The sequence below is a fragment of the Oreochromis niloticus genome, linkage group LG13 (assembly GCF_001858045.2).
Source record: "Oreochromis niloticus isolate F11D_XX linkage group LG13, O_niloticus_UMD_NMBU, whole genome shotgun sequence".
NCBI lineage: Eukaryota > Metazoa > Chordata > Actinopteri > Cichliformes > Cichlidae > Oreochromis > Oreochromis niloticus.
Genome location: NC_031978.2, coordinates 17118656 through 17141579, shown reverse-complemented (window position 1 = coordinate 17141579; position 22924 = coordinate 17118656). Strand labels below are relative to the sequence as shown.

The window sequence follows — 22924 nt, the reverse complement described above, 5'->3', positions numbered from 1 at the left end:
GCGCTGCAGCACAGGATGAGGGTGTCTTTTTGGTGCTCCCTACAGTAAAGCCCCTTCAGGCTGCTGGTGGCTGCTGTGACTCATAAGGTGATCGGTATCCACCCCTTTCCTCCTCCGCTTTAAACTTTGTCTCAATTCCTCCTATGATGGCACCTTCTCTCTCAGCGGAATATAAAGCTTTTCTTTGAGTGGGTTTTTTCTTTTTTGGACTTCTATCAACATGCTGCGGGTCATAGTTGAATCCGCCAGCGGGATACCCAAAAAGAAACTTGGCAACCCAGATCCAATAGCTTCAGTGATCTTTAGAGGTGAGAAAAGTCTTCAAGTTAACTATTACATTAACTTTTCCTGCTGTATGCTGTGTCACTTTCTTTTCTAGGTGAAACTGAGCATGCATACAGTGTTTCCCTTTCTGTCAGGTTAACATCTTTTGGTTGTGATCACTTAAATATTTATTGCAGCTGAATATTTTGGCTGTGACTCACAAAACAAAGATGCATCCTTATAAGGTCAGAATAACCCACGGCTCCCAAAGGAGAAGGCTTGCATTGTTATTGTAATAAAAACTCCCTCAGGATTGTAAAATTGTTCGTGCAGCAATTATTTTTAGTTGAAAAATAAGTTTGGGGTTGGTTTGAGAGTTTTATGGATCGCTCCTATTCACTGTTAAACTTCAAAGTGCTTGGAGGAAACATATTTTAAAAAAGGAATATAAATCATTACTTTGTCATGTTTTCTTACAGGTGAAAAGAAGAAAACCAAAGCAGTTGATAATGAGCTCAATCCAATTTGGAATGAAGTAAGTGTAAATTGAAAGTTAGCTTTAATGTTTGGGCGTGATAGTATGTTGATGTGTATGCCCCTTATTTGTAATTACAGGTGCTTGAATTTGATTTGAAAGGCAGCCCTCTGGATGCATCTTCATTCCTCAACGTGGTTGTAAAAGACTACGAAACAATCGGAAAAGACAAGTATGTGCACGGAGAGCAATGGGTGGAAAAATGATCACATTTGCATGTTGATTTAGTCATGAATGTCTGTCTGTTTTAAAGTGATGGCAGCCTTAGTTGTCTTAAACCAGACTGGCGTGTGGCACTGAATCAGTATTTAACCCATCATGACAAATGTCTCTGAGTCAGCAAGTTCATTTGAGTGCAGCTAGTCATTACAGATATACATGCATTTTATGGCTCAGGTAATAACTTAAAGGGAAAACCTCATCCCAGCTCAGTGGTTTTTCCTTTTGACATGTAATTATAATGTGTAAGCAGAGTTTCATGGTAGCTGAGCACCAATGACCAACATTATAACTCCCAGCGTGTGGCTGAAAATAGTTATTATGATCTTTTCCTGAGGAGGAAAGCAGCATGTTGAAACTTCACTGACATGTGTAACTCCAGGAGATACTGCGTCCCTGTTAAGACTTGCTATACAAATAAAAAACAATGGTGCTCCACCATTTAAAAAAATGTTACCTTAAAAGGGAAAAAAAATGTTCCTTTTCACTTTTCTTTCCTCAAACTCAAACTGTTGCTTATTAGTCACTTTAATAATCCTCATTAATGTGTTTGACAGATACGCACATAACATAGAGAGTCTGGGTTCTTTTGTTTATAAAAGTGGAGACAAGAAAGGAGACCAAGTAATAAAATTTCCATTGAGTCACTGCAGTGACTGATTGTACACAGTATAAATTCGTCTGAGGCAGGCAAAAGGGGTGTGGGGTTGGGTGCGGGTAGTTGGTGGAGACTGTCTGCCTTAGCTACGCACACACTTTATGTTTTTCCAAAGCTGCATGAGAGGGGAAGCTTGTGCTGGCTTGTCATCGGCACGTTTGTCATTGTTAACAGACAGTAATGCCAAAAATCAGGAAACGTGGTTTTTTGTTTTTTTTGTTTTTAACCAACCGTTACCCCCATCTAAAATCCATAATGAGAAGGAATGCGATTCAGGGAACCGAAGAGGGATGTCTAATCTGTACTGCAGTTAAAAGAAGGCAAATCCAGCTGCTCAACTTGCAGTTTTGAGACCTAGTTTCTTTTGGGAAATTTTATTTTGGTATTTCCTCAGCTGTCTTTAAAAGTCATACATCAGTAGTGGAAAATACCCGAGTATGCCAAAAAAATGGTTAGACGTTTTAAAGTAAAAATCCTTTCTTTAGTAGTGCAGCTACAAATATTTGACACTAGAATTTAAAGTTTTCTTTCACAGTATAAGTTATGTATAATCATTACCCTTATACTGAGTGTTCCTTGCACTGCCAGCGGCAGTAATTTACCATCCCAGATTCTTTCCACAGATGACACTTTCTGCCAAGAACAAGTTTTCTAAGTTCTGTGCAGTCTCAACTAATCCCACATCTGTTTAGAACCGCAGAGAAAATTGTGAAAGCGACTCATGAAAGCGACTGTTCTCATGTTCTTTACTTACTAGAGTAAGACTGTTCTCCCACCTCTTTGGCTCTGCATCTGTTCATTGGTAAAGTGGGCATAGAGCACATGCCTGTGGTACATGTTAATGGTTTCCATCTTTTTAGGTTTTCCTCATACACTAGTTCAACTGCTTTATTCAAATCTCCCTTTTTACAAAATGAGTAAAGTGACATCAGAGGAAAACTTGCTGTAGAATCTTTGAGTTCAAATTGAGTTACAGTGATTTGGTAAATGAACCTAAATAGTGGTTTCTACTCTAACTGAGCATTCAGCTCTTTGTACTATAAAAGCCACATTCGCCCTGTTATAGTCCTTAAGCTTATGGCTCAAAGGAACCCAGCACATCAGATGCAACAACACTGCTGCCATTCAACAAGCTACTAATAACGGAAATATAGTTACTCTCAAAGGACAAACAGAAACAAAAAGACACAGAATTCCCAACTAAAAACAAACAAAAGAGGAAGAAGACCATGAGCCAACCACATCAGCCACACAATGGGGCATCGGATTCAGGCTTCTCCCCTAAACTAGGTCTGGAAAACTAGACTAACATAAACCAAAGCTAAAAACACTAGGGTTGATAACTCCCAACTTTAACTATACTTAATAATCAAAGCTAAGAAAACAATAGAAAGATAAAGCTAGGGAAAAGGTCCAAGACACCAGTTGCCAACCATCATGCTGTACTTATGGTGCTGTATTTTGTTACCCTGTATTTATACATGTGTAATGATAATAAAGTTTAATCCTAATCCCACCTTGTCTGGGTTTATATTTGTGCAGCAAGCTGTCAACAACCAATCAGCATTAGGAATAGATCAGATAAGTGAGAGAACAGGTTAATGGGGTTGACAAGATAAACACAACACCCTGATGTCACAAGCGCAGACATGCTCACTCTCCAATGGACCAGTTGAGGGCATCTCAGTCTTGCCCAAGATTGCTTTGACATGCAAACTACAGGGATTGAACTACAATCCTTTCCACTGGTAGACAAACCGCTCAACCTTCTGAGCCACAGCTGTACCCATGTGCCCATGCGCCCATGCTATCATTTATAAAAATGCCCAGTGTGTTGCAAGCTATTGTCATTATTACATATATTACATAATTTCCTTTTAATAAAGTAACAATGTCGGTGTTGTTGTTTGATTTGTTATATTTATATGAAGAAGTGAAACTGGGAAGTGGAAACTTTTAGATATCCACAGCAACGAGCAATTACAGTCACAAACACTGAGTCCAGTTCCTGCCTGTGGTAATTCTTCAGCACAAATTGTGGAAGCAAAGCATCCCTAGCATCCTTAGTTTTACCGATTCGAAAGAGGTTGATGGTTTCCTTGATTGGCGTATGACTCGAGTGAATGTTAATGTAAATGAATGTGATTGCTTTTCAGATTTATTGGTTCTGCAAGAATCTCACTGAAAGACTTGGCCAGTGGTCATGCGAAATCCCTCCCATCCAAGAATATACCACTTGTCAATGAGAAGCAGCAGTCTTTTGGGGTGAATACCTTTAATTAATAGCGTGATCCTACTTATTGTGCAGCTGTTTTTATGAAATGCAATATAGTTGGTCAGATTTACATCATGATGGGTGGTAATTAAGAATGTATTCTTTTTTTAGGCAGTCATTAATTTGCTCATTGGGTATGAGTCACCTATCAATGCCACTTCAAACCTAAATGATCAAACTGATGGAGACATATCTCATTTGGATGCTGGTAAGAAGACTAAAATCTATCTATCTATCTATCTATCTATCTATCTATCTATCTATCTATCTATCTATCTATCTCACTCTGTGAGATATGCAAAGTTACATTCATTTCCATGTATAGTTGCATTAATTGTACACCAAGATGTTATATTGATGATGGGAAAGCTGGATCATTGAGTCTTCTCCAGAACATCCCAGAGATTCTAAATGGGGCTTAGGTCTGGAATCTGTGGTAGCCAAAACCAAGTGTGAAAATGATGTCTCATGCTTCCTGAACATGCTTCCTAGGTATGGTGCGTGAATGGCTTCACCTTTACTACCCATCACTCTGGAAAATGCTAAATTTGGATTCATCATACCACATGACTGTTTATCATTGCTACAAAGTTCATGTTCCCTAGGAAACTGAAGAACATCCCACTCCAATTAGTCTTGATGATGCATGTCTGTGTAGGTTCTCAGTCATCAAGGTTATGGTAGTCAAAGGAGCTTGAAAAGTTTTAGGCCATTGATGTCAACTGACACATAGAGAGGGTGGCTTATGACACCAAAGATTACCCACCAACAATGTAGTCTTGAGATCCCTTTCCTGCCGCCTCAACTCCCACTGACATCTTGCATTCGATGACATCAGTAGGTCACATGATACGGTGAGGGAGGGTACGCAATGGCGTCACCCAAAACCGCTGGTGGTAATGATGCAACATTTTTCTTCATACCTTGGCTCATGAGATGATTAATAGTGGGTCAGCAGCCCTCTTAAGGGACAACTCCCACTATGGTTTAAATAACTGGAATTCTCCACCATGTGGTTTTAGAACTGAAGAAACTTCTTAGATAAGAGGTGAAACATCTTTAAAAACTTTTTAAAAATCCAGTCGCCTTCTTTTCAAGCTCCTTAGACCTCAGTGATGCATGGTTTTCTTGCACAGAAGTTTAGTCCCAATCCCTCGAGTTCTCGTTGCATTGAATGCGTGGAAATGCTCCAGCTATCACTGTTAAAAACAGCCATGCGTTCTACTGATGATTTTTTGCACTCTGATATCACTAAACATTTAAGTGATCTATGGTCACAATCATTCAAGATTTATTTCTGACCACATTTCTTCCTCAAAAATGATAATTCACCATGATCCTTGTAGGTTTTAATGACATGTTGGACAGTGTGTAACCCAGTTTTAGTTGTTTCAGCAATCTCCTTAGTTCTTTTATCTACTTGATGCCAATAATTTGACCTTTCTGAAAATGAGCAACATCTTTTCCACAGTTATGGGATATGTCTTAAAACATGGTTGTTTAAGAAAAAAAAGGAGCTGTTCACTGCATCGGGTTAAATAACCAGTTGCACGCCGAGACATATTAGTCACCACAGGACTGAAGCTTAGCATGAGTAGAATAATTATGAATATGAATGGCTATGAATTTCATGGTTTTTTTTGTGTTTTTCTTTCTGATTTTCCACCAAAAAGGGAGTGATGAGGGTGATGAGGGAGAAGCAGACACAGATGGGGGAGGTCAGGGTGGAGGCTCAGGAGCTCCCACTTTACCAGGCCACCCTGGGAAATCTAGACAATCTATCCATCTGAGGCGTAAGAGGCACAGAGCCCTGGCCAATAAGCCTCAGGACTTCCAGGTATTGTTTGACTTGCAATTATTTTTAATCTATGCCTAGATAATGATAAATATCACTCTAAGAAGGAAATGTTATTGTTAATCACATAAATGACAGAAAGTTTCACCAGTACTGCTTAACACGTAAACCTGTGCCAGGGAATAGACAAACAGGAAACAGACATGTCAACAACTTTTCTGGTTCTGCTTCAGTTTCTCTGGGACAATATTGTTGATCCACAGTTTTCCAATATTTAATTGAGCTGGATTGTACTTTAAAAGTTAGCAGAAAAAGTAAAGTAACCCAAATAAATAAAAAAAATGTTACGTTTTCAAACAGATCCGTGTTCGGGTTATCGAGGGTAGACAGCTGCCTGGCAACAACATCAAGCCTGTGGTTAAAGTGAGTGTATGTGGACAGACCCACAGGACGAGAATTAGGAGAGGGAACAACCCGTTCTTTGATGAGGTAATGAATCTATGGCCACGCAAAGATACTCAGCTCGTCCAGAAATGACTCTTTAGAAATTTGTTACTGATTGCATACTTTTGCTTTTGACCTTGCTTGTCTATTTTAACCTTCCTTTGTCTACTTCCCTTGACACTTCTATGAGCTTTAATAACCTCCTGTCGTATTTCTCTCTTTATCGGCAGCTTGAGAGTCACCTTCTGTAGATACTGAAGGAGTCCTTTCAGCTTTCTCTTGCAGTATAACTAATCCCTCTCATTTGCATTTGCATTTACCTCATCTCAGCTTTTGCCAGAATGTACAGTAAGAATCTCAGCTAAAAGCAAATGTAAGTTGTGTAATTTGCCACAAAAAGTTATATTAGCGTGCTTCTGGCAAAAAAAATATACTGTGCACACACAGTTGTCTCTCTCTCTTCTCCAGATGTTTTTCTACAATCTCAACATGCTCCCCTCAGAACTGTTTGATGAGAGCATCAACATTCGGGTATGCAGATAAGTTATATTTAATTTAATGCTGTTTTTTTTGTTTGTTTGTTTTGTTTTTACAGAAAATTAGTATATTGTACCATCTGTTATGCGATTTTACAATCAAATCATTTCTACATCTCATATCTTTTCTCCAAAGGTCTATGACTCCTTCTCCCTCAGATCTGACAGTCTAATTGGAGAGTTCAAGGTGTGTCAAAAAATGCTTTTATATACTAAACTTTGTGTTCATTGTTTCACCATTCAAGGATGAATTAGTAGTCTGACATTTTTCATTTTCTTTCCTATCCAGCTTGATGTTGGCTACATCTATGACGAACCTAGTGAGTATTTATTGTATGCACGTTTTGGGAAAGTTCCCTTTCTATACACTGCAGGTAGATGCTTGAACATGTTTAATATGACACCATAACCAGGTGTCCCGAATTCGTGATTGAGGTGAGAGACAAACGACTTCTGGTCCAAGTGCGTCAAAACAATGATTTTATTAAACGTATGTGTGGAAAGATACACAGCCCAATATTGTCACGGCAGATCTCCCGTCAAAACATACTTTCAGCAGAGTTTTATTATGTCAGGGTTAACGCACCTTCTCGCGTTAGACAAAACATCACATGCATAGGTTATAATTAATGACAGTTCAACAAGTTTCCGTGTTCAACAGCATTTTTCCTTATATGGTTGTCTGGCTCCTCCAGATGCTTCCTGTAGACCCCGAATCACTAGTTGCTAAGCAAAGACAAAGAAATTTATATTTCACCTTTACCCTAAAAATTGTACTTAACGTCTGTGTGTGTGTGTAAGCATGTTAGGCATTCATTCACAGCATTCAAGTCATTTCATCAATATATCAGTTCAGACATAGCGCTGAACGACGCTTATAACCCTCATTCGACTGTATGCTTAACTCTATCATGAGCACAAATGTAACGTGTGTAATAACATAATTGAAACTGTATGTTTAATAAATGGAATAAATGTTTAATCAAATGTCACTGCTCAAAGCTTAATAAAAGGATATAAAAATAAACATGATACAGAAATGATATAATCCCCACACAGGTCACGCCATAATGAGGAAATGGCTCCTCCTCAGTGATCTTGATGATTCGAGCTTGGGGCCTAGAGGCTACCTGAAAGTCAGCATAATTGTTGTGGCTACTGGAGAAGAACCACCGGTAAGAGTACCTTCTTCCTCAAAATCAAAACACCTTTCTCTTAATGCAGTGTTAATAAAATAAACATCTCTTCTGCTCTTGCTTCTTGTGCACAGACTGAGAAGAGAGAGTCAAATGAGGAGCAAGATGACATAGAGAACAATCTTTTGGTGCCAGCTGGAGTCACGATGCGATCAGCCACTCTGAACCTTAAAGTCTATCGTGCCGAGGATATGCCACAGAGTAAGTGGTATACCGGTGAATACATTTCTGCAGCTCTCATGGGCTGATGCATTGAAATCCGTTTAAGAAGCTTCTGTTTTGTGTTGCAGTGGATGATGCCTTTGTTCAGACAGTAAAACAGGTATTTGGAGGGGATGGAGATAGGAAAAACTTGGTGGATCCATATTTGGAAGTCAGCTTTGCTGGGAAGAAGGTATTTCATGTTAGATTAAAACACCATTTTTGAAAATTTCCCTCAATGTAATTATAGTTGATTTAACATTATTATTTTGTCTTTTTAGGCTTCTACCAAAATAATTGAGAAAAATGCCAATCCAGAGTTTAATCAATTCATCAGTCTTCAAGTAAAGGTAATAAAGATGCATATTAAAAAGAAGCTTTGATTCAAAATTAAATGAGACTTTAATCTCCATCATAAATAATCTCTGCCTCTGTAGTTTCCCTCCATGTGCGAATGCATCAAGTTGACTATGTATGACTGGTAAGCACTGACATTTATTCACAGACATGGGTAACAATAACATGACCACTATCTGACATGTATATATATTCTTTGCAGGGATCGTCTAACCAAGGATGATGCCATAGGAACAGCATTTTTGAATCTAAGCAAGATATCTTCCTCTGGGGGGAGAGATTGAAGGTAATCATACAGTATTGTTTATATTTTTGTCACTCACTGGTGTAAGTCCATGTTGTGATACGAAATGTAATACCGCTTTTTTTTTTTTATTCATCCAAAACAGAAACACAGACTGAAAATTCCAACACAGTCACTGAATGTATGTACTAAACAGTTACTGGCTTGATGTATCTTCTTTTATGTTAAAAAAGACTCTAAGGTTGAATGATAAAACTTATGAAGGGACTGCTTAACTCGCTCCTTCTCTTTATGTATCTAACCTTACCTGCAAATCCTCCTGGTGGATTTTTTTTTTTCTGTGTGTTACAGTGAGCACAGCTGCATCAGAAATTGGTTTTCTCCCAGCTTTTGGGCCTTGCTACGTCAACCTGTATGGCAGTCCGAGAGAATACTCAGGTCTGCCTGACCCATATGAGGAACTCAACCATGGAAAGGTAGCACCAACCAGAAGTTCTGCATGGTATTTCACCCTCATTACTATTCATTTCATTTCATATTCATTTTTTTTGCATTTTCAACTCTTTCAGGGAGAAGGGGTCGCATACAGGGGGAGGGTCCTTGTTCAACTGTCCACTCAGCTGGATGGAAAGACTGATAAAAATGTGGATGACATCTCAAGTGATGACATCTTGGTCGCACAGGTACTCACTCCGCACACTGTAAGCCTGTCGGGCTGTATTCACTTCAGTAAACTGCAAGGTGCTTTTAAACTGATGGTCTGAGCATCCCAAAGCAGAAACAAAAACCAGCAGCTTGGTTTCGTTTACATAATCTAAATGTGGTCCTGAACAGGGATAGAATACCTCTAATCAACGGTGTGGAATTAAATGATAACACTCCCACATCTTTTTTTAATTGGTTGCAGAAATACCAGCGGAGGAGGAAGTACTCCCTGTGCGCAGTTTTCCACAGCGCATGCATGCTCCAAGAGCCCGGTGAACCAATCCAGTTTGAGGTCAGCATCGGTAATTATGGGAACAAGCTGGATTCCACCTGCAAGCCCCTGGCGTCCACCACCCAGTACAGCTTTGCTGTTTTTGATGGTACCGAGTTGTTTTTTTAGCTTGATTATGGACTATGACCTAGTTCTGATATTTTCATGACATTAAGGCAATTTGGGTAGGCATGTGCTTTTTTTATTGTTATTTAAGTCAAATATATATTACTAAATTACTTAAACTGTTAACCTCACTGTAAGTGTTTGGAATACAGAGTCATAAACTCCTAATGTGTGTGTAAAATAAATAATAAAACAGCACATTTACTGTGTATGGTGCAGGTAATCACTACTATTACCTACCCTGGGCTGACACTAAGCCTGTTGTGATTCTCACTTCGTACTGGGAGGACATCAGCTACCGCTTGTACTCTGTTAATATTCTCCTCTTCATTGCTGAGAGGCTGGTGAGAATAGCGCACAGACATAATATTTCATAATATTTCTGCTGCTCATTAATGTCTCCCCTTTACGCTTTGTGATTTGTTTCAGGAGTCTCACCTTATTTCTTTTAAAACAGCCATCTTAGCCAAAATTCCTGAGACACGCCTAGCTGAAATTTGGCTTAAGCTCATCAACTGCCTGATTGAGGACCTTAACAAGTAAGACGAGACCAGGCAGATCCTACACTAGTCCTTTCAGTTGCATGAAGTAGAGGTTTGATGTAGATTATTGTTAGACAGTTGTATGTTTTTTTCTGTCAGGACAGATACATTTGTAGGTGGCTGTTAAAGCTAAATAATCTGTTGTGTGTGACAGTTTTCAGCTTCCAGTTCTGGAGGAACAGCAGAACATTACAGAACTGGATCTCCAAATAAAAAGCCTGCGTGATGCCGCTGTGGAAAGTATCAGGCAGATGGCCACTCGGGTGAGAGAAGAAGCCACAGACGTCAAGGCCACTGTTGGAGAAATTGAAGACTGGTTGGACAGACTCAAGCAGCTGGCAGAGGAGGTGAGAAAATATTTCCTCTACTAAAGAATGTCCAGGGTGCCGTCGTTATCAAAAATACAATATAGTGCAGCTCAAAAACAGGATCGAAACTTTGTGTAATTGAAATGTTTCATGTCTCCTTCAGCCTCAGAACAGCATGCCAGATGTGATCATATGGATGTTGAGAGGAGAGAAGCGTGTGGCTTATGCCCGAGTCCCAGCCAACCAGATCCTGTACTCTAACTTCAGTGATGAGGCCTGTGGCAAACATTGTGGAAAGACTCAGACTGTCTTCATGCAGGTAAAGCAAAAGTCATAAATGTTTCTTTAACAACTTGCAATAATTCAGCAGGTTTTACAGTATATTTTGTATGCCATTTAATTTTTGTATTCAGTATCCCATGGACAAAGAAAAAGGTCTGAAGATCCCGGTTCAGCTGAGGATCAACATGTGGCTCGGTCTCTCTGCCCAAGAGAAAAAGTTCAATACTTTCTCAGAGGGAAACTTCAGTGTGTACGCTGAAATGGTACAGTATCTATGCAAAACATTTGTTTCTGAAGAAATAAATACAAACATTTGTGACTGCTTCCTTTAGAGAGGATTGTATAAACTATCGCTTGAATACACGGTTGCTTTTTTCCCCTCTGTAGTATGAGAACCAGGCTCAGGTGTTTGGCAAATGGGGTACCACTGGCTTGGTTGGACGTCATAAGTTCTCCGATGTAACTGGAAAGGTGAAGCTCAAACAGGAACGCTTTCTGCCACCACGTGGATGGGAATGGGAGGGAGACTGGTTTGTTGATCCTGAGCGATGGTGAGTAATCATACAAGCACGCAGACACTCACAGCCCTTTCAATCAACTGCGTACATCCTGTTGCTGTGCACTTGGACATGCTATCCTACTATCCTGTTTATACTTCAGCATCTTTTATGGAAAGGTTAAGACTCAGCAAGCTGTGTGTTCTAGAATGTAAGGGATGTCATCGAGGCTAAGAACCACACACTGTTTAGGGTGTTATCCTGTCTATAACAAAAACAAAATAAGTCGAAAAAAGGAGTTTCCAGCTACTCCCTTATTTTTGCACCAGTTGCCCTTGCTGAAGCAACTCCAAAAGGGATTTGTTTCTACTTCTAGGATCAAAACTAGAGAGCTTTCACTTGATATTTGAATGGCTGAGCCACACCATAGAGCTAAAACTGCATGTAATCAAAGTGAAAGCATCACTTGTTTGTTTGATCTTAATTTCCTGTTTCAATCAGAAAGCAGATAAGTTTGGGCCTGGACTGGACTCATTTTGGCAGTTGTGGCTAAAAGTGGGCCACATGGTGCTCGACACTTGCAGTCACACCCAGATGTGAACTTTAGATGTGGGCCACATTGGGCCAAGTGTATTTATGTTTTTCTGTCTACAGATATGGGCTTTCTAAGTTGCAATCCAACTTTTAACTTGCTGTTCAGTTGTCTTAACCAAAACCCAGAACCTCTTTCTAACCAAGTCTTCTAAGTACTCACATGTCATACCGCTGGTAGTTTCGGTCCGCTTTTAGACCTCTGCATTCAAATCTCCCCGGCAGGTTCCTGAGGTCATGTGATCAGGGCCTGATGACTGTCTGTCGTAGAAGCTACAGAGCTTTTGTAGGAGTGGCCCCAGACTCTGTATCTCTCTCCCACTGAACCTGAGCTCTGTGGACTCAGTGGTCTCTTTAAAAAGAAGATAAAAAAAGTCATCTATTAAAACTTTAATGTTCTTGCACTTTTTGTTGTGAAGCTCTTTGTGATATCTATCTTAAGAGGTGCTATATAAATACAATTTTACTTACTTACTTAATTAAAGGAGAAAGAATTTCCAAGAATTGCTCTCAGTCTTTGCACAGCAGAAAATAGTGATATGTGACCAAGACAAATTATTAGAAAAAATCTCTGCCCAGTGTTTCTTTTTAAATAGTTTAAATACCACATTTTCACTTACATATACAAACTCTCTCTTTCTCTCTGTTTCTTTATCAACTATTTTTTTTTTATATTTCTTCATTTTCCTTCTGGTCTTCTCTTCTGCTTTTCCTCAGAATCAGATTAGCAGTTTTTTTTGCATGGCTAATGTTATTTTTGCACAGTTTCTTTTGAGAAGCTGCTTATTCCTGCTTTTTGATTGTTGTTGTTGATGGGTCAAATTGTCAGGTATAATCCCTTGTGTGCTCTCAAATGACTGAGGGTACCAGCCACAGCTAGGAACCGAATTATCATCACAATTACAGGAAATGAACAGGAATTTGGCATCAGCCAACATTTTGGTTTCTTCTCCTTCCCTCCCTTGTGCCTTCGGACTCTAAAGTGCTTACAGCCTCATACTGAAGTTTGAGTAAATAGCCTTAGCTATCTGAAGCCTGCTTTCCTGATCTCTTCTGATCTGTTTATCGTGGACCTACATAACTTTTGCCTGAGTCAGAGAGCCTCTTATTAACCTTTGTGCTATGGTGGTGTTTTCTAAAGTCTGTTGACAGAAGCAGATGCAGGCCACACAGAGTTCACAGATGAGGTTTTTGAGAATGAAACACGGTTTCCTGGTGGTGAGTGGAAGCCTGCTGCAGAGCCCTACACAGATGTGGTATGCTATACTGGTCTTACCCACAGACATATAAAAACACATTTAGCTTTTAACACCCTATCTGAAATATGTGGGTGAAGATGGCACGACAAAGCCCGTTTATGCATACTTGTTTTCAATGTTATCAGTTTCTACTTTACTACTGTGTACTTGTGACAGGTTGATTTCTTTGTGGTTGTATTGACGTGATTTTTGCTGTCTTTCTGACACCATTTGTAGTTTTTAGTAGGCCTGCTAGTAATGATAATGACACCACATTGAGTGTTTGGGCTGCATAAGAGCCCAAAAACCTCAAAGCTGCTGCAGACATCTATCACCCAAGTCTGAGTTTTTGAGTAGTTCCCATGAGTATCCAAACATGTTTCAGCTCTTTTATTCCTTCCAAATGCAACACAGAGCTGTTAAAAACTTTACAAAATTAGAGACTGACTGGTATATAATGTGAGCATTAATAAAATCGGTTGGGCTTTTTAAGTATTTGTATTTAATATGAATCACCAACTTTTTATTTTGTGTAGAATGGTGAAAAGGTTCAGAGCCCAGGGGACTTTGAGTGTCCGCCTGGATGGACCTGGGAGGATGACTGGAGCTTTGATAGCAACAGAGCTGTCGATGAGAGAGGTAACATTAACATTAAAACTGAAATACAAGCCATCAGTAAACAAAAAATAAATAAATAAGTATATAAATAAAAAAAAACTTATAGAAGAGACATCAAAAACAATAGGAGTGGACCGAAACGCACCGGCCAGCACAGACCACCGAAGACAACTGAAGTGTGGGAATTCTTTACATGGTTAAGAAAAGCAATTTCACAATCTCTAAGTCAAGAACACTCTGAGGAAGCAGGCATACCTTTGACGGTGTCTACAATTAAGAGATGCCGTCATGAGTTTCTACTTAGAGGATTTACCACAAGGTGCAAATGGTTGGTTACAATCAAGAGCAAGAAGGTCTGGCTAGACTTTGCCAGAAAACATCTAAAAATTATATCCACAGATGAAACCAAGACTAACTTGGATCAGTATGGTGGGAATAGAAAAGCATGGAGGTTCATGGTCCTAAGCGTTTCACTTTTTTTTTTTAACCATGGTGGCACAATGTTATGACATGGGTATGTATGGCCGCCTGGTGGAACTGGGATAGTCTTCAATGACCAAGTCAATCACCTGATCTCAGCCCAGCAGAGCACTCCTTTCAGGTATTATACACAAAACTGAAGACAGAGAGACGCACAAACAAGCAGCAGCTGCCTGGCAAAGCATCTCAAAGAGGAAACGTCATTTTGTGATGTTCATGGATTCTAGATTTCAGACAATCCACCAGAAGCAATCCTTATATTTAAAATGATGTTAGTTTGTGCAATCACTTTCAGCCTGTAAATATGGGGGACTGTTTGAAAATGTCTATAATTCCTAAAAAGTTAATACTACTTTTTTAAATCTCTTGACTTAAAGCCTGCACTTTAATTGCATATTGACTGTTTTTCTAAACTCTTCTGTGGTATATATGGGCAAAATTTAATAGTTTGTCTTTGTTCAACAAGTTATGGGCCTAACAATGTACATCTTCTCTTCCTACTGCTGTCATCTTACAAATAATGAAGAATCTTAACTATATATGTGTTTTTTGACACTAGGTTGGGAATATGGGGTTACCATTCCCCCTGATGATAAACCGAAGTCCTGGGCTCCAGCAGAGAAGATGTACCATGTCCACCGCAGGAAGAGAATCATGAGAAAAAGAAGGAAGATATCTGAGAAAACGGCTATTGCTGAGGTGAGGAAGACATAGATTAGGAAAAGACTAGATTCAGCACACAGGTATAATCTCATTGCGGGATTTTTTGGCTTTTGTTCCTTCTTTAGAGACGAGGATCGGGGGAAGGTTGGGAATACTCTTCCCTGATTGGCTGGAAGTTCCACAGGAAAGAGCGCTCCTCTGACACGTTCCGCCGCCGACGTTGGAGGAAAAAGATGGTCCCATCAGACTGCATTGGGGCCTCTGCCATCTTCAGACTGGAAGGAGCTTTAGTAGGTCTAGGTTAAGCACCCTGAGTAAAACTGCTTAATATAAATCTCTATTCTGTACCCATTTCTGTCAGATGTAACATCAATTTTATTTGGGTTGTGCTGTGTTGCTTTAAATTTTCTTAAAGTTTGCTCCAATATTTAGAAAACTCTCCTGTTAAGCTCCTTTGTTTTGTTAACAGGGGGTCGATGTTGATGAGAAGGCCAGTAAAACGGGTGCAGCCAAAGTGTTTGGTGCCAACACACCCACTGTTTCCTGCCACTTTAACCGTAAGTAGCTGAATCAGATAAAATAAATTCCTGTTTGTTGCTGATTAAAGGCAGAGGTTTTCTTTGAACTACATCCCGACTGACTGCTCTTAGTGTGAGACTACACTGATATCCCGAATCCAAATACATATACACTGCCTTATCAGATGTTCCATAAGGGTTTTACCATTTCAGGAGTCATCCAGTTTTAATGAAAATAATTTCCCCCCAGGATCTTACATCTACCACCTGAGAGTCTATGTCTATCAGGCAAGAAATCTCTGTGCCATGGACAAAGACAGCTTCTCGGGTAAGAGCTAAGCCTTGTGATAGGCACACACAGTGTAAGCCCATTAAGGAGGAAAAAATAAAATCAACTCCTGAGGTACAATTTTGGAAAGTATGGTAATAAGAGTATTCTGGATTCTCTAGATCCCTATGCTCATGTGTCATTTCTGCATGTGAGCAAGACCACAGAAGTCATAAAGACCACGCTGAATCCCACATGGGATCAGACTCTCATTTTTGATGACATTGAAATCTACGGAGACCCACAGACCATCGCCTGCAACCCTCCCGATGTAGTCTTGGAGCTGTATGACAAAGATCAAGTGGTAGGTTCAGTGTTTAATCTGATCAACTTCTGATCAAACTACATAATTGTACACACACAACTGTGTCCTAGAAAAGCACATTTTGGGCCCTAATCGACATAATACGGGTTTATTAAGTCTGTACTATATTCATTAGGGTAAAGATGAGGCCATGGGCCGCTGCACATGCCCCCCTGTGGTTAAACTGAACCCCAGTGGGGCTGTCAGTCCTAAACTGCTGTGGTTCCCAGTCACCAAAAAAGGTCGCAGTGCTGGAGAGGCATTGCTAGCTGCTGAGCTCATATTGAAGGACAAGGTACAGAAAGCACCAAAATTAAGTGATTAAATTGTAATTTAACATTAGGAAGTTTTATAAATGAGGTCCCTCTGTTCTTGTCTTCCAGGTTAATGATGGAGATTTTCCATTGGTGCCTCCTCGGCGGGGGGAGAATCTCTACATGGTTCCTCAGGGAATCAGGCCAGTTGTGCAGCTCACTGCAATTGAGGTATATCTTTAAATCGTTCAAGCCCTCTGGTGTGCTGCTCTCCTTATCTGCCCCTGCTAGTTTTTGTAATATGAATATTTGTTTTTGCTTGTAGGTCTTGACTTGGGGGTTGAGGAACATGAAGACATATCAGTTGGCCACAGTATCGTCCCCAAGTTTGATAGTTGAATGTGGTGGTGAGACCGTTCAAACTGCCGTGATTAAGAACTTCAAAAAGAACCCCAACTTTCCTGGATCAGTGCTGCTACTCAAAGTGGTAATAACCCCAAGTCTTCCTGGAGGGAATAACACACCTTCACATATATAAACTTTAGATATTTCCTTATTTGGCCTGTCCTCTCACTGTTCACTTAGCTTCTTCCCAAAGATGAGATGTACGCCCCTCCCATCGTGCTCAAGGTGATCGACCACAGACCTTTCGGTAGGAAGCCTGTCGTGGGACAGTGCACAATTGACTGTCTGGAGGAGTTCCGCTGTGACCCGTATCGTCTTAACAATGAAATCTGCATGTCTGCTAGAGGTATCCACAGACACAGAAGTCTCACATGCATATTTAGCTTCATAAGATAAGTGTCTGTTACATATATATATATTTTGCATTACTTTTGCAGTGGCAATGATAGCTGCTGCCCAAGGAGATGTTGTCATAGACATGGAGGGGAGACCCATCGTAAAAACAGAGGTAGATAAAATGTCACATAAACAAAACGACAAAAAAATCTAAAAAATAATATTTTTTTTAATGAAAATCATTCTTTGCTCCCATCTTTATAGCTTCAAGAAGAAAAGGTCAGAATTCTCTTGTCACACGTTGTCTACCAATGGATATCATCATCTATTTTAAAAATGCCAAATGTATTGATATTTGTTTTTGTGTTGTGTAGGAGGAGGAGGCAGTAGACTGGTGGAGTAAGTTTTATGCCTCCACTGGGGAGCAGGAAAAGTGTGGACCTTACCTGAAAAAGGGATATGACAAATTGCAGGTGATGTGTTTTACACACGGTGGAAAAAAGAAAAGATCTAATCTGATCTAATTTGTGATGGTTTTACAACCTGCATCTAAATTACTGTGACAGACAGTTTTGTGATCTGAAAGCACTTAAGATTTTGCAATCATTTTCTGTTAAATAAAACCAGCATGAGTGTTCTGTGAAGCCCCACAGCTAAGTGATAGACCAGTTTTTAATTCACTTGCTGTAACAAACAGTGAATTGTAATGCTTTTTGTGTTTTTTTTAGGTATACAATTGTGAATTAGAAGAGGTTAAAGAGTTCCACAGGCTGACTGATTTCTGCAGCACTTTCAAACTTCAGAGAGGAAAGAATGAAGATGAAGAAGATGATCCCTCAGTGGTGGGAGAGTTCAAAGTAAAGAAGTGTGAAATTTTGTAAACTTTTAAGTACACAGCCATTTTCAATACTCCTTTTGTAACCTCTAGTGGACAATTTAGGAATTGCAGTTAAACTAAATAAATAATAATAAGTTAATAATTTAATAATTAAGTTAATAATTAATTGTTAATAATAATAAGATGAACAGGTTTGCCTGAAACATTATGTGATCCCTGGCCAAAGAGGCGTAGAGAGGCTATAACTATACTAGTGAGGAAATAAGTAAGTCCATAAGTCCCAGCCCGATTCTTCTTCAGTGGTGCCTAGGTAGCTAAGATAGAGTTGGAAGGGTTTATCCTTTAAAGCTGTAGAAAAGTAAAAATTAAATACAATAAAAAATTGCCTTTGACCTGCTTAAAGTGTGCTTCCCAAATTCATGTCTTCAACAACCCTGATATCTTTGTGATGCCATTGGGGAAACCTGCAATTTTAATTTAAATAACAATGCTTTTCTCTTTGGTGGTCTACAGGGTTCATTCAAGATTTACCCACTGCCTGATGACCCAGGCGTGCCAGCTCCACCTCGCCAGTTCAGAGAGCTTCCTGAGAGTGGACCACAGGAGTGCCTGATCAGAATATATGTGGTGTCCTGTACTGACCTGCAGCCTAAGGATACAAACGGCATGGTGCGTCTCATACATGAAGCTGCAGCTAAAGTCATCTTCCTTTAACCCTGTGCAGATTTTACCTCACAACTTATCACAATTGTGAAAAAGATGAATACTTTCAACATTATTTATTTATCCATTCTCCGTTCAGTGCGACCCATACATTAAGATTACACTGGGGAGGAAAACAGTGGATGATAGAGATAACTACAAACCTAACACCCTCAATCCTGTGTTTGGAAGGTGAGATGTTGTTGAGATGGTTTTCTTTTTAAATCATTTTTGATATTTAATTATTTTACAGTGAAAACTCAAGCATTTCACATGCTTTTCTCCAGGATGTTTGAGCTATCCTGCTTCCTGCCTCAAGACAAGGATCTGAAGATTTCTGTGTATGACTATGACCTCCTGAGCAGAGATGAAAAAGTGGGTGAGACAGTCATCGATTTGGAAAACAGGCTTCTCTCTCGTTTCAGGCCTAGCTGTGGGCTGCCACAGACTTACTGTGTGTAAGTATGTACTTTAAGTGCACTTCAGCTGTTTATTTTCTTAAGTCTACAATTTTGTAGCTCTGCTTTGTTTGTATCCACTCATTTTGATCAAAAGAGATGTTACACATCAACATTGGTTCTAACGTCTTGCAGATCTGGGATCAATCAGTGGAGAGATCAGCTGAAGCCTTCTCAGATACTCCAAAATCTGGCTAAAGTGCGGGGCGTCCCTAATCCACGCATAGAGGGTGATGGAAGCTCATTGTCTTTCGCAGGAAGAGAATACCACCTGCAGGAATTTGGTATAGCTATTCTTGAAAGTCCTGTTATCATAGCACATACTCAATGTGCTGTCTCTATTGTTGTGTTAATTGTGTCCTGTTTGGGGTTTTTTGCCTTGCTACTTTGGAGGTTTTCTTACTGTTTATGTCAGTGATATTAACACTGACTGCATTCTTTGCAGAGGGCAACACTGTACAACAACACCAGCACTTGGGCCCGGCCAGAGAAAGGCTTGCGCTGCATGTCCTCAGAGACCAGGGATTGGTACAAGAGCATGTAGAGACCAGGACCCTATTCAGCTCCCACCAACCAAATCTATCACAGGTTAACACTCATTCATGCATTTTGATTTGAGCAACTTAGTTATGTGCTGTGCTTTGTTTAACCCTTTTCTCAAAAATGCAGGGACGAATTCAGATGTGGGTAGACATTTTCCCCAAGAGGCTCGGTTTGCCCGGGCCTCCGTGTGATATCACTCCACGCAAAGCTAAGAAGTAAGAAACTCTTTACAAAATAATCATATATCTTAACGTAATGCACCAAGGGGTGAAATATAATTGCATACTTGAAACAGGTACTTCTTGCGAGCTGTCATTTGGAACACAAGTGATGTCACTCTGGATGAACGAAGCATCACTGGAGAAAACATGAGCGACATCTACGTTAAAGGGTATATTAAATGTCCCGTCTCTCACTTTAATCCTTTATTTGTACTCTGCACTTGTACTATGTTCAACAAGAAGGCGACATATTGCTTTTGTTTGTTCTTTAGATGGATGCCAGGAATGGAGGACAACAAGCAGAAGACTGATGTCCACTACAGATCTCTGGATGGAGATGGAAATTTCAACTGGAGGTTCATCTTTGGCTTTGACTACCTACCTGCAGAGCAGCTGTGTGTTGTCTCTAGAAAGGTGTGTAAAGCCATGGATGAGCAACAAAACCCCAACTTATTACTTGCTAATAATGTAACCAGTTATAATTTGAATAAATGAAATGAATTTTTATCTTTATACAGGAGCATTTTTGGAATCTGGACAAAACTGAATTTAGGATTCCTCCTAAATTGATCATCCAGATATGGGATAATGACAAATTCTCCCTGGATGACTACTTAGGTGAAACAGTATTGTGTTTTCTTAAAATTCTGAAGCAAATGCCTTAAAAAGAGCCAACTGCTATAACATATGCTCTGCTGCTTTGTCACAGAAAGACGTGTACATATTTTATGTTGCAGGTTCAATTGAGCTGGACTTACTGAATCTCATCCCTCCTGCAAAGACCCCAGAAAAGTGCAGCCTGAAGATGATGCAAGGAATGATGGCATCACAGCCCACCTCACTGTTCTCCCAGAAGTCTGTGCGAGGCTGGTGGCCATGTGCAATTGAGCAGGGTGGAAAACCTATACTTGGTGTATGTTCATGTCTCCAGCACACTTATTTGTCATTTTTTTAATGTGTGTTTTTTTGTGGGATCCTGTTTAAGGCTGCGTTTTTAAAAAATTTGCAGGGAAAAGTCGAGATGACACTGGAAATAGTGGAAGAGAAGGAGATGGAGGAAAGGCCGGCTGGGAAAGGCAGAGAAGAGCCCAACATGAATCCCAGATTGGACCCACCCAAGTAAAAATATGTCTCTCTAAAGAAAAATTAATAACTGTTTTACATTAATATACTTGATTTACAGATAACTGTGTGTCTCTATTCTCTAACAGCCGCCCTGACACTTCGTTCTTCTGGTTTACAAATCCTTGCAAGACCATGAAGTTCATAGTGTGGCGCAAATTCAAGTGGATTTTCATTTTAGGAGTTCTTCTCCTGCTTGTACTCTTGTTCCTTGGGATCCTTTTCTACTCCCTCCCTGTAAGTTCACTCATTTTGCTGATAATGAAGTCAAGTTTGTTGTGTCCAAAGTATTTTGTCTAAAACACTTTGGATATTTGGATACTGAATTTAATTCAGTATTTAAGAAGCCCATTTTTTCTCTCTGCAGAATTATATCTCCATGAAGATCGTCAAGCCTTTCTCTTAATAAGCACTGTAGAGAAGCTCTGTACCTACCTGCAGCACAACCTACAGACCTGCTTGCTGTTACCATCCCATGGAAATAAGCAGTAACTGTCTCTGCTGATGCCTTAGAAATCTGACACTAAGCATTTCCCTGTCACAATGACTGCTATTAATTTTGTATTTTTTCACTCTCAGTATTATTTTGTACTTCATGTATATTAAATCAAATTTGTTTCACTAACTGTTAAATGAAAAAAGAGCAACAGAAATGAGATTTCAATAAATCATAGGGATCTATCTATTTATCTTTTGATTTATCGATCTATCTATCGATCGATAGATAGATAGATGTTAGATCGATAGATACATAGTCAGATATCGATATCTTCATACGTAGTTTGTATGAAAATCATGATAACATCAAGTATTCTGTGTAAACATGTTTGAACGTCAGTCAATATTAGCATAACAGTTTTTTGTGGTTTTTTTTACAGCATAAATGTAAAATGTCATGATCATGCATTAAATTTAGGTTCATAATTTTCAGACAACACCTGAGTGTTTAAATTTTAAGTGAGATGCCTAAATAAATATATAATTTTTTTTATTAATAAAATAATATTTTGTTTGCAGCAGTAAAATTCATAAATACAGTATGTAGGTTTTCAAGGGCTTTTGTTTGTTTTTTATATTTTTGATTTTATAATTTCCCATGAGCCCCCACAGGCTGGTTGTTGGAGCTAAAAAACCCCCCAAAAAGCTGGAATCACCCTGAGAGTACTTTGCTGTGGTCTGTTGGTTGAGCAAGAGAGCTGTTGGCACCAGCTGCCCCAATAATCTGATCAGAGAGGCTTCATTCATTCATTTCATTTATTTGTTCATTTCAGGCATACATATATTGAACATAAAGTGCACAAAACAAAAAACAAACAAAAATTACCTGAAAAGGAGTGGGACGAAGAAAACTTATTAAATCCCACCCCTATACTCACTCTGTGTGCTCTGTGTGTAATGGTCCAAGCAATGGGGGATTTTCCTTTTTTCTGTCTCTCCTCTCAGGTGGAGTTGTAGACTGGATGTTCGCACTAGGCCTCCCTGCTGATGGAGTCTCAGTTTTCCTGGTCTTCAGCCGTTGCACAAGTTTATTATTTCCTCATCACTCTGGCAGCATTTAACCAGCATCCATTCTCTGTCACACAAAATTTGTGTGACAGAGAACCATTTAACAGCCTTAATAACATTTACTCTGGTAAAATAATGAAAAAATATACTTCATCAAACTTCCAGCTCCAAAACTTTAAGTCTCAGCTTGAAGAAACAGCATTGTGCATGCTTCTTTTCAGTTAGGAAAAGTTCTGCAGCTTCTGCATTGCTCTCTGACTTTTTACTCACGTTTGGGTTCAGATATCACAACAACAGCACAAATCATGTTCTTTGAAAGCACAAACTGACAGATGGATAAACAG

At 39.5% G+C, this 22924-nt stretch overlaps 1 protein-coding gene across 1 annotated transcript; it reads left to right on the top strand.

Moving 5' to 3' along the window:
- The first annotated feature begins 43 nt into the window (after positions 1-43).
- On the top strand, positions 44-22009 carry myofl (myoferlin like). The gene is given in 53 exon segments (XM_019366688.2): positions 44-308; positions 744-799; positions 880-971; positions 3833-3941; positions 4063-4159; positions 5625-5788; positions 6107-6235; positions 6659-6721; positions 6863-6913; positions 7016-7046; positions 7786-7901; positions 7997-8123; positions 8213-8316; positions 8405-8473; positions 8561-8604; positions 8683-8766; positions 9080-9200; positions 9294-9407; positions 9632-9809; positions 10046-10170; positions 10256-10365; positions 10523-10715; positions 10840-10995; positions 11090-11221; positions 11346-11509; positions 13188-13302; positions 13821-13923; positions 14942-15081; positions 15171-15335; positions 15515-15602; positions 15814-15891; positions 16014-16195; positions 16332-16490; positions 16579-16680; positions 16775-16936; positions 17035-17200; positions 17292-17362; positions 17455-17469; positions 17565-17663; positions 17919-18047; positions 18542-18697; positions 18831-18922; positions 19018-19188; positions 19324-19472; positions 19634-19776; positions 19858-19946; positions 20027-20122; positions 20225-20366; positions 20471-20570; positions 20690-20865; positions 20962-21071; positions 21164-21311; positions 21442-22009. Coding segments are annotated over 53 exon segments (6102 nt in total). The 5' UTR covers positions 44-220; the 3' UTR covers positions 21481-22009.
- Positions 22010-22924: the final 915 nt, after the last annotated feature.